The sequence below is a fragment of the Vulpes lagopus genome, chromosome 15 (genome assembly GCF_018345385.1).
Source record: "Vulpes lagopus strain Blue_001 chromosome 15, ASM1834538v1, whole genome shotgun sequence".
NCBI lineage: Eukaryota > Metazoa > Chordata > Mammalia > Carnivora > Canidae > Vulpes > Vulpes lagopus.
In genome coordinates, this window is record NC_054838.1 from 24382409 (window position 1) to 24395367 (window position 12959).

The following is a 12959-nucleotide window of genomic DNA, read 5'->3' on the forward strand; positions in this document are numbered from 1 at the left end:
AAGGAGGATAGCAAAAACAGCCTATCATCTTTCTAACAAAAGAGAAACAATCAGGGACATACACTAATGCATCCTAACTACTTCCCCACTGTTAAAAAAAAAAAAAATGTGTTCAATATACTCCTGTTATTTTCTATCTTGCCATATTCATATTTCCTGGGGGTTTTGTCTGTTTTTATTAATCAGATTCCTATCATTTTGATCTAGAAAAGGCTACTGACTTTTAAATTTGAGAAAGCCTGTTCAAGATTAACAAAGATTGCTTGGGGTATTTTTAATTCTCTCTCTCTCTCTGTCTCTCTCTCTCTCTTTTTTTTTTTTTTTTGTAGTCATCCAAATAGTCTGAATTGCACCTGAATTTTCAGATATAAGGTTTTAAGTTCCTGGTTTCTGTTTCATTTGCTAATCCTCATAGAATTCTTGTGTAGTATTTAAGAAGGTATTAGTAACAGATAAAATAATACAGTTCCTATGCTCTTAGTAATAGATACAGTTCCTATGTAGATCATAATCTACAACAAATGAGATATATACAGATAGTGAATTGTACTGCACACTCCTCCTCCTCACCTACTTCCAAATGTTAACGCTCCTTAGGATCCCAAACTTAATTTCTCATCTTATATATGATTTCATCTCTATAACCATCCTCTGATAGGTAACCAACCCCCAAAGTAAGATCTTTACGCCCAGATTCTCACCTGAGAGTTAGACATAAGGTTCCTTACTAAAACAAAAAACAAAACAAAACAAGACTCCTTACTAAATTTATTCACCTCAATGTCCCACAGGCTCTTCAGAACCTGAATATCCAAAATGGAACCCATTCTTCCTTTCAAAAAATATCCCTCTTCCTTTTTATACTCTCTCTTCAATTGTGCACATTTCACCGTCTATTAAATCATCTAAAACTACACGTGGTCCAGTCTTCACTTCCCCTTCCTGATCTTTTTTCTCACTTCTTCTTCAAGACTGTCCAAATACCACTTCTTCTATAAAGGTTTCCTTTCTCATTAGGCAAAATTAATCTATTTCCTATGCTTACAAAGCGGTGTTTGTGAAATAGTGAAAGCAGTGTTTTCATACAACTACAGTAAACATATTAATTACTACTTGAATGACTTTAGGCACTTAATTTCTTTGAGTTTACTGTGAATAAACAAATCATAAAGTTACTTTTAAACACACTTGTACTTAATTCTAGGCTTTAAATTTCTTAAGGATGCAAAGATTCATCTCTGTACCCATGGTACCCAATATAATTATTCAATAAATATTTAGAGAGTGAACGAAGATAAAGAGCATTTTACTCTGTAATTGAATGAATTTTCCAGAAAAGTTACACATTGAAATAAACTGTCTAATTTGCTGTAACCCCTTTGAATTTGGGTCATACTAGAAGGCAGTGTTTTGCAATCAGCATCTGTGAAGTAGACCCTGTCAAATCCACTTCTTAGGAACAGCCCGCAATTGTCCTCATTTTCACTGTGGGCCTTGGCTAAAGTGGGTATTTATATATGCTCTACAGATCTGTCAACTCCCTGTTCTAGAATCCCTGAGAGTTTTAAAAAACAAATTCCTAAAAACCACCATGACAGGAAATTCCTATTGGAGATCATCTAATCTAAAATCTTCAGGTCTTACTGGAAAGATGGGTTCACTGACTCTATGAAAGTATGGGAAATATTTGTATGCTCACAAAAATAAAATAATAAAGACAATAAACTAAATTAGGGGAATATTAAATATGTTTTCCAGTAATGTTAAGTACTTTAGAAGTATTCATTTACTATACTATATAAATGTATATACTAGATGTATATACTATACATCTAGTCCTTGGTACTAAATAAACTTTTGAGGAAACCCTAAATTTTCACAAGATGCTTATGAGATTGCTTAACTTCCTGTAGATAAAAACATATTAGAAAGAACCCCCCCACCGCCCCCAACTGGCTGCTAGCCTGTTCAAGTGTTCATAACCTCTCTGATTTCATGACTAGTTTTATAGAGTCCGAGATTGCATTAAATGGGAATCTCAGCTTTCCTAACTCTTTCAAGTCCCATTCTATGACACAGGTTTATTTTTTCTCAAACCCTTTTTTCCTTTCCTTGTCATAGCTAAAATCTGTATTTCTCACTTTAAATATCTTTTTATTACCAATTGCCAGTTCCTTCTTTTTCTAATTATTCTTGAAATAGAGGACTTATGATTCACATATATTAAAAGTAAAATTTACACAGTTGCTAAAGCATACATTAAAAAAGTATATATATTAGAATTTCACATAAGAGATAAATTGTGCCAGGGGCAGGATTTCTATACCGAGGTCAGTGCTCTTATTTACTTGACATGTCCAAGGTGCCTTCAATGGCATACTGAGGATCAGGGATTTCCAACGACAATGGATTTAGAGTCTAGCATGAAAAAAATGAGGCCTTAAACCCTCATATTCAGACACCAGAGCAACTTCAACCAGCTTTTGCTAAGCTTTCAATACAATATTCATTTGGCCTTTTTCCTTTTCAAAATTCAATTTAACGTAAAAACTGATCAAATATTCTCATTTTGCTATATTTAAATGAGATCAGCCAATATAAAAGAAAAATTTATAGGTCTGATGAAACCAACATAACCTAAGAATGAGTCCATGCCCTATATTAACAGAAAACAAAGTATTGGCAAAAATAACATTTATTTGCATAATTACTTTTTTCAGAAATGCTAAAACACATACTTTGCCTCGATGTCAGCTTTCTCTCGTACTGCATGAGCCATCTGTTCAGTCTCAAAGTACTTCTTTTTGCCTTTAGCTAAATCTTTCACTGTCTCCTGTAATTCAGTTTGGATCTTTGTCAACTGGTCCACACACTGTAAAATACAAAGTGGAATTATTATGATATTAGTTTTCAGACTTACTGATAATGAATTTGTCCTAAGGACTATGCACTATGCCCTCAGGATGGAAACCCAGGAGAAAAATCAGCACTTTTAGTCTCCTTCAAACTGCAAATTAAAATCCAGTGAACAGCTGGTACTCCCATCTCAAGTAATGTATTGAATAGTGTCCCAGTTTGCTTAACAACTCTGCTTTGAGAAATAACCTCAGTGCTGTTGAAGAATGACACTGAGGTAAGGCATTAGGAGAGCAACAATGAAAATGCTTTTATTGTTGGATATATCATGGCACTAAAGGCAAAGGAATAAAGCAATTCTGTATTTCTTCATAATCTTTGGGCAGAGGCCATGCTAATCTTCTCTGTAATATTCCAGTTTTAGTATATGTGCTGCCAATTTAGTATATGTGAGCACTCTTCAAAATCTTAATAAAGTCTCTATATGTTTGGTAAATGATGGTGCAAAGGGTACCAAAGAATTCTGCTTTGGGAAAAGAGTGTAATCTGTCAAGTCTGACATAAGTCCAAGATGAAAAAAAGAAGAAACCCAGGTACCATGTAATAATTACTACTCAAAATTACTGCCAACTCAATTCTTTGGATATACATACACATTCTGGGAGAAGGGACAGATACAATTAATTCAAAGAAATTGTTTTTTAAGATTTTATTTATTTATTCATGACAGACACAGAGAGAGAGAGGGAGAGGCAGAGACATAGGCAGAGGGAGAAGCAGGCTCCATGCAAACAGCCCGATGCGGGACTCAATTCCGGGACTCCAACGGAATTGGAGGATTTAAGTTAAATTTATCAATTTAATTGATAAATTCTTATAACATACTGGGACCAAAATAACATTGCTTTGGATATCCAAAGGGGAAACATTTTTCCCAGTCTGAAATAAACCAATGCAAAGTTTCACCAGCCTGAGGCCAATTCAGGAAGTCTCCACTGAAAAACTTCTGAGCCTGTAACAGTATTTGGAGGAGACTGACAAAAGATCAGCAAAGCAAGAGGAGATATTGGTGAGGAACTATTGTGGCAGGCTGATTAGCATGGAGTAGAGCGAAGACATTGGAATAGGAAGGATAAAGCGCAATTAAACTTATATGTGTGACATACAGGCTAGAGTTTCCCAGAAATTGTTGGATGTTAAGAAAAGGACTACTCTATAGGAAGTGAAAAACCTAGAGGGCTTCCTATGAGCATATTTAATGAACACTTAAGAAGTGACAGGCTGTAAATAAAGGGTTAAAAAAAAAAAAACCTTCACTTCTTTCTCTTCTGCGTGAAAAATGGACCCTTGCTTAACTTTCTACATCTATGTTTCAACAGAAATCTGATGAAGACACAACATCAACTGTGTTATCTGGCAATACTGCTTATGAGCCTTGATAGGTAAAATGCATCAATCTGGAAGAAAGTACAAATGAACTATAAATGTCCTGATGACTTTGGGCTTCTGAGAGTACAGTAATTCCTGTATCAGGACATGTCCTTTGCAGAGACCTTGGAAGCTCTGTTGCAATAAATAAATAAATAAAGTTTAATAAAAGCTTTTAGTCTCCTTTAGGGCCTGTGGCTACCCCTGGACATGTGAGTCTCATTCTTTTGCCCCAGACCTTTCACCTGAAGAACCAAACAGAATAACTGTGGTTGGCCATGTAGACTGAGGTATACACTGGTGGGAGGACTAATTCTACTAGTGCTGGATGCTGCCCTGCTTGTTAACTATGTTCCCTGTTCTAATGTCCTTCTACATAAACCTCATGCCAGGCATGGGATAATCATGACAGTCTCAATGTTTTGTTACACTTAAAAAAACTCCCTATGAGTACACATAGGCAGAATGCACGAAGTTTAGTACTTTATAAATATTATCACATTTACTCCTCCAAATGACTCCAGTAAAAGTATTCATATTAGTCCCATTTTAAGATGAGAAAATACAAGGAGCCTGAATGGCTCAGTTGGTTGAATGTTTGACTCTTGATTTTGGCTTGAGTTGTGATCTTGGGGTCATGAGATCGAGGCTTACATCAGGATCCACGCTCAGTGCAGGGTCTGCTTGGAATTCTTTCTCTCCCTCTGTACCTCCCCCCAGCTTGTGCACGCACATGCTCTCTTTCTCTCAAATAAATAACATCTTAAAAAAAAAAAAAAAGATGAGGAAATAGACTTACAGAGGCTAAATAATTTATCCAAAGTCATGCAGTGAGAAAGGGATGTATCACTTACCATGTAACCCACTATAGTACATATCCAAGTTTTGTGACAATCTGGTTTTTCAAATCTTATGTAGAGATACTTTATCTTAAAATAGTAAACTTTTAAAAAATTGACACATAATTCACATATCACAAAATTCACCCTTTTAAAGTGTAAAATTCGGTGGTTTTAGTATATTTATAAGGTTGTACAACCATTATCACTATCTAGTTCCAGAACATTTTCATCACTTGAAAAAGAAAACCATACCAGTTAGCAGTCACTCCCCATTTCCTTCATTCCTAGTCCCTGAAAACCACTAATCTACTTCCTACCTCTATGAATTTTCTGCATTTCATATCAATGGAATCATATAACATGTGGCTTTATATGTCCCAAGTCTTTCACTTAACATAATGTATTCAGGGTTCGTCTATGTTGTATCATGTATTAACTCTTCATTCCTTTTTGTGACTGAATAAGATTTCATTGTATAGATATATGAAAATAGGAAGCTTTTATCTTGTAGAAAAATATTCCTTTCTCTTTAATTTTCAATAGTCCTTATCATAAACAAACCTCTTATTTAAATAATAATACCATGAGGGGTGCCTGGTTGGCTCAGTCAGTAGAGCATGTGGCTCTTGATCTCGGGGGCATGAGTTTGGGACCCACACTGGGCAAAGAGATAACTTAAAAAAAGGGGGGGGGGATCCCTGGGTGGCTCAGCAGTTTAGTACCTGCCTTAGGCCCAGGGCATGATCCTGGAGTCCCAGGGTCAAGTCCCACATCGGGCTCCCTGCATGGGGCCTGCTTCTCCCTCTGCCTGTCTCTGCCTCTCTCTCTCTGTGTCTTTCATGAATAAATAAAATCTTTAATAAAATAATAATAACACGACAACTTTACACTCCTACAGAAAACTACTAAACATCTCAATAATGCCACGTTTGCAGGTGTGGAGAGCTAAGAAAGTGTTCCGTGACTTCAATTAGATATTAAGAACCAAAAACTGTGGCATGGTCTGAAAAATGCAACTATGTTTACTGGGAAAATGAGATGGATTATTTGTTTTGTTTAAATCAATTTTACTGAAATTCAATTAATTAATATATATTGTATTACTAGCTTCAGAGATGGATTATTTAAAAGTCAGGTGTAAAGTATCTATAACCAAAATGTTCATCCAAAACAACAGATTTTGCCCTCAGAAAAAATAATGAATGAAGGGGATGCCCAAGAGCCTCTAATAATTTGAGTGTTTTGAGAGGAAACTAAAAAGACTAGGTCAGGGCTTTTCCTGGGGATTGCAAATCACGTGGCTAGGATCTCAGTATATTCACGCAAGGTGAACACCATGGGTACATGAGAATATATGGGCACATGCATGCACAGACTTACACAAAGCCATTCATTCCTTATTTTCCTACCCTTTGAAGAGTAAGATGTCTCTCTTAGCACTGGGTAACTAAACATCTTATTAAAATTACTTAATTCATTTTCATTTACAAAAGGCTATTAATTAAATTGCTTTTTGCATGTGTGACAATGTCAAGGGAGATCTTGTGATAGTTCATAGCTTTAAAAGGATTTCTCAAAAAACTCATCAGAAAACTCAGGGTGACTCTTCTTGTTTTTTCTTTCCCTTTTTATAAGTTTCTTTTTTTTTTGGTATAACAGATATTTAATGGAATGTGGTTCCAGTTGGAGACTTTTAATTAGTGTATAAGGCAAATAAAATGATAACGCTTTAAAATCAAATTATTCTGTATTAAAAAGAGAAATAAATTATATGGCAGCAATTATTAAAATGATAATTTGTATTAAAATGTCTCATTTTTATTTTTATTTATTTATTTATTTATCTTTTTTTTTTAATAATAAATTTATTTTTTATTGGTGTTCAATTTGCCAACATACAGAATAACACCCAGTGGTCATCCTGTCAAGTGCCCCCCCTCAGTGTCTGTCACCCATTCACCCCACCCCCGCGCTCCTCCCCTTCTACCACCTCTAGTTCGTTTCCCAGAGTTAGGAGTCTTCATGTTCTGTCTCCCTTTCTGATATTTCCTACCCATTTCTTCTCCCTTCCCTTCTATTCCCTTTCACTATTATTTATATTCCCCAAATGAATGAGACCATATAATGTTTGTCCTTCTCCAACTGACTTACTTCACTCAGCATAATACCCTCCAGTTCCATCCACGTTGAAGCAAATGGTGGGTATTTGTCATTTCTAATGGCGGAGTAATATTCTGTTGTATACATAAACCACATCTTCTTTATCCATTCATCTTTCGATGGACACCAAGGCTCCTTCCACAGTTTGGCTATTGTGGACATTGCTGCTATAAACATCGGGGTGCAGGTGTCCCAGCATTTCATTGATCTGCATCTTTGGGGTAAATCCCCAACAGTGCAATTGCTGGGTCGTAGGGCAGATCTATTTTTAACTCTTTGAGGAACCTCCAGACAGTTTTCCAGAGTGGCTGCACCAGTTCACATTCCCACCAACAGTGTAAGAGGGTTCCCTTTTCTCCGCATCCTCTCCATTTGTGGTTTCCTGCCTTGTTAATTTTCCTCATTCTCACTGGTGTGAGGTGGTATCTCATTGTGGTTTTGATTCGTATTTCCCTGATGGCAAGTGATGCAGAGCATTTTCTCACGTGCATGTTGGCCATGTCTATGTCTTCCTCTGTGAGATTTCTGTTCGTATCTTTTGCCCATTTCATAATTGGATTGTTTGTTTCTTTGCTGTTGAGTTTAATAAGTTCTTTATAGATCTTGGAAACTAGCCCTTTATCTGATACGTCATTTGCAAGTATCTTCTCCCATTCTGTAGGTTGTCTTTTAGTTTTGTTGACTGTATCCTTTGCTGTGCAAAAGCTTCTTATCTTGATGAAGTCCCAGTAGTTCATTTTTGCTTTTGTTTCTTTTGCCTTTGTGGATGTATCTTGCAAGCAGTTACTGTGGCCGAGTTCAAAAAGGGTGCTGCCTGTTTTCTCCTCTAGGATTTTGATGGAATCTTGTCTCACATTTAGATCTTTCATCCGTTTTGAGTTTATCTTTGCGTATGGGGATCCCTGGGTGGCGCAGCGGTTTGGCGCCTGCCTTTGGACCAGGGCGCGATCCTGGAGACCCGGGATCGGGTCCCACGTCGGGCTCCCGGTGCATGGAGCCTGCTTCTCCCTCTGCCTGTGTCTCTGCCTCTCTCTCTCTCTATCATGAATAAATAATTTAAAAAAATTATCTTTGTGTATGGTGAAAGAGAGTGGTCTAGTTTCATTCTTCTGCATGTGGATGTCCAATTTCCCCAGCACCATTTATTGAAGAGACTGTCTTTCTTCCAGTGGATAGTCTTTCCTCCTTTATCGAATATTAGTTGACCATAAAGTTGAGAGTCCACTCCTGGATTCTCTATTCTGTTCCATTGATCTATGTGTCTGTTTTTGTGCCAGTACCACACTTCTTTTTTTTTTTTTTTTTTTTTTAATTAACTTTTATTGGTGTTTAATTTACCAACATACAGAAAAACACCCAGTGCTCATCCCGTCAAGTGTCCACCTCAGTGCCCGTCACCCATTCCCCTCCAACACCCGCCCTCCTCCCCTTCCACAGTACCACACTTCTAAGATACTATTCATCAAGTAATATTAGATCCACAGCCTGTATGTACAAAGAAGAGATATCTTGTGTTCCATTCTTCCCTAGCATTCAGCAAATTCATAACCAAATGTTTTCCATTACCCAAAAGAACTACTCAAGTCAGCGTAATTTGGGCTTTTGTCAAAGGAAAGTGCTCTATATGTGGCAAAATACAGGCATAACTCATTTTATTGCACTTTGTTTTATTGTGCTTTGCAGATACTGCACTTTTTACAAATTGATGGTCAAGACTTGTGGAAGAAGTAACTACAGATGTGGTGGAAAGAGCATGAGAACTAGAATTAGAAGTGGGCTGAAGATATGGCTGAATTGCTGCAATCTCATAATAAAACCTGAATGGATGGAAAATTGCTTCTTACAGATGAACAAAGAAAGTAGTTTCCTGAGATGGAATCTATTCCTGGTAAAGACTGTAGAAATGACAACAAAGGATTTAGAATATGTAAACTTAATTAATAAAAGAGGCAGGGTTTGAGAGGACCAACTCCAACTGTGAAAGAAGTTTTACTGTGGGTAAAATGCTATCAAACAGCATCAAATGCAACAGAGAAGTCATCTGTGAAAGGAAGAGTCAATGGATGCAACACACTTCATTGTTGTCTTATTTTAAGAAATTGCCACAACCACCCAACCTTTAGAAACCTGATCAGTCAGCAGCCATCAACATAAAGGCAAGACCCTCTATCATCAACAAGATTATGACCTACTACTGAAAGATCAGATAATAGTTAGCATTTTTTAGCAATGAAGTATTTCTAAATTGAGGTATGTATATCATTTTTTTAGACACAGCTACTGCACACTTAATAGACTACAGTACAGTGTAAACGTAACTTTTATTTACCCTGAGAAACCAAAAAATTCATTTGACTCATTTTACTGCAATATTTCCTTTATTGTGGTGGTCTGGAACCAAACCCACAATAATTGTGAGGTATGCTTGCACCAAAAATATTTATTAAAGTCATCAAACTTAATTTGCAAAGAAAAAGATTACCTAGGATTTATTTTCCAACTTTTAAAATAAATTTCTTCTGTAGGAATCCAGTTTTCTGGGGTGGACTAAGTTATGTACTTAAAAAGAAGCTTAATAATGCCTATATGTTAAGAAAGGACTTGGTGTGGTATAAGCCCAGCTCTTTCCCAAGAGTTATAAGCACTGAGCACTGATAAACACAGAAATAAATGTACACGTTTACATTAAGGCTAAGGGATCATATGAAATGGTAACAAACTTGGATATTAGAATTCTAGTGAAGAAATTGAAAGTATGATCCCTGAGTATGACACAGATCCTAGGACAGATATATTTGCCAATAACTTAAAGATAGGAATAAAAGTAAAACTAACTTCATCTATGTGTCTGTTTTTGTGCCAGTACCACACTGTCTTGATCACAGCTTTTTTTTTTTTTTTTTTTTTTTTTTTTTTATGATAGTCACACACACAGAGAGAGAGAGAAGCAGAGACACAGGCAGAGGGAGAAGCAGGCTCCATGCACCGGGAGCCCAATGTGGAATTCGATCCCGGGTCTCCAGGATCGCACCCTGGGCCAAAGACAGGTGCTAAACCACTGCGCCACCCAGGGATCCCCTTGATCACAGCTTTGTAATAGAGCTTGAAGTCTGGCACTGTGATGCTCCAGCTTTGGTTTTCTTTTTCTTTTTTTTTAAAGATTTTTTAATTTATTTATTCATGAGAGACATACAGAGAGAGGGAGAGACATAGGCAGAGGGAGAAGCAGGCTCCCCATGCAGAGCCCAATGAGAGACTCGATCCCGGGACTGCAGGATCACACCCTGAGCCAAAGGCAGATGCTCAGCCACTGAGCCACCCAGGTATCCCATCGTTTTCTTTTTCAACATTCTCTGACTACTTAGGGTCTTTTCTGGTTCCATACACATTTTAGGATTATTTGTTCCAGCTCTGTGAAAATTGTTGATGGTATTTTGATAGGGATTACACTGAATGTGTAAATTGCTCTGGGTAGCATAGATATTTTAATAATATTTAATCTTCTAATCCACGAGCATGGAATGTTTTTCCATTTCTTTGTGTCTTCCTCAGTTTCTTTCATGAGTGTTCTGTAGTTTTTATTTTTATTTTTTTAAACAAATTAGATTTATTTATTTTTAAAGATTTTATATTTACTCATGAGGTACACAGAGAGAGGGAGAGAGAGGCAGAGACACAGGCAGAGGGAGAAGCAGGCTCCATTCAGGGAGCCTGATGTGGGACTCGATCCTGGAACTTCAGGATCACGCCCTGGGCCGAAGGCAGGCGCTAAAGTGCTGAGCCACCCAGGGATCCCCAGTTTTTATTTTTTTAAAGATTTTATTTATTTATTTATTCATGACAGACACAGAAAGAGAGGCAGAGACATAGAGGAATAGGCAGGCTCCTCAATCCTATGTGGGATTTGGTCCTGGTATCGGGATCACGCCCCAAGCCAAAGGTAGACGCTCAACCACTGAGCGTCCAGTGGGTCCCTGTTCTGTAGTTTTTAGAGTACAGATCCTTTACCGCTTTGGTTAGGTTTATTCCTAGGTACCTTATGGTTTTAGGTGCAATTGTAAATAGGATCGACTCCTTAATTTCTCTTTCTTCAGTCTCATTGTTAGTGTATACAAATGCAACTGATTTCTGTGTATTGATTTTATATCCTGCCACAATGATGAATTCCTGTACCAGTTCTAGCAATTTTGGGGTAAAGTCTTTTGGGTTTTCCATGTAAAGTATTATGTCATCTTTGAAGAGTGAGCATTTGGCTTCTTCTTTGCCGATCTGAATGCCTTTCATTTCTTTTTGTTGTCTGACTGTCAAAGCTTGGACTTCCAGTACTATGTTGAAAAACAGTGGTGATAGTGGGCATCCCTGTTGTATTCCTGAATGTAGGGGAAAAGCTTTCAATGTTTCCCCACTGAGAATGATATTCACTGTGGGCTTTTCATAGATGGCTTTTATGATCTTGAGGTATGTTCCCTTTATCCCCTACCCTGTGGAAAGTTTTATTTATTTATTTATTTTTGATGTATGGAAAGTTTTAATCCAGATAGGATGCTGTGCTTTGTCAAATGCTTTTTCTACATCAATTGAGAGGATCTTGTCCTTTCTTTTATTAATGTGATCTATCATGTTGATTGATTTGCAAATGCTGAATCACTCTTGCAGCCCAGGAATAAATCCCACATGGTCATGGTGATTAATCCTTTTAATGTACTGCTGGATCCTACTGGCTAGTATTTTGGTGAGAAATTTGGCATCTATGTTCATCAGGGATATTGGTCTGTAATTCTCCTTTTTGATGGGGTTTTTGTCTAGTTTTGAACTATTGGAGCTTTATCAAGATAAAAAAAAGCTTCTGCACAGCAAAGGAAACAAATCAACAAAACTAAAAGGCAACCTACAAATGGGAGAAGACATTTACAAGTGACATATGAGATAAAGGGCTAGTATCCAGGACCTATAAATAACTTATCAAACTCAACACCCAAAAATCAAATAATCCAGTCCAGAAATAGGCAAAAGACATGAATAGACATTTCTCCAAAGAAGACATACAAATGGCAAAGAGACACATGAATAAATGCTCAACTGCACTCAGTATTAGGGAAATACAAATCAAAATCACAATGAGATACTACCTTGCACCAGTCAGAATGGCTAAAATTAACAAGACAGGAAACAATAAATGTTGGCAAGGATGCAGAGGATACATTGTTGGTAGGAACACAAGCTGGTGCAGCCACTCTGGAAAACAGTATGGAGGTTCCTCAAGAAGTTAGAAATAGAGCTACTCTACAACCCAGCAATTGCACTACTAGGTCATTACCCAAAGACACAAAGGTCTTGGTCTCATAAAGGTAGTGATCTCAAAGGTTACTGCACCCCAATGTTCAGAGCAGCAATGTCCACAATAGCCAAACTGTAGAGCCCAGGTGTCCATCAACAGATAAATGGATAAAGAAGATATATATACACACACAATGGAATATTATTCAGCCATCAGAATGAATACTTACCATTTACATCAATGTGGATGGAACTTGAGGGTATTATGCTAATCAAAATAAGTCAATCAGAGAAAGACAATTATCATATGTTTCACTCATATGTGGAATATAAGAAACAGCTCAGAGGATCACAGGGTAAGGGAGGGAAAGCTGACTGGGAATTCATTAGAGAGGG

At 37.1% G+C, this 12959-nt stretch overlaps 1 protein-coding gene and 1 non-coding gene across 2 annotated transcripts in view; both read right to left on the minus strand.

Annotated features, from left to right (window-relative positions):
• The window catches only part of FCHSD2 (FCH and double SH3 domains 2), a 302780-nt gene that overhangs the window by 137660 nt on the left and 152161 nt on the right, over positions 1–12959 (minus strand). Inside the window, exon 6 of the mRNA XM_041730768.1 lies at positions 2739–2872. Within this exon, the coding sequence (XP_041586702.1) occupies positions 2739–2872 (134 nt within the window). The remainder of the gene's footprint in view (positions 1–2738; positions 2873–12959) is intronic.
• Positions 3199–3303, minus strand: LOC121476728. Its single transcript, XR_005984016.1, has one exon. It is a non-coding gene; the product is annotated as a U6 spliceosomal RNA (small nuclear RNA).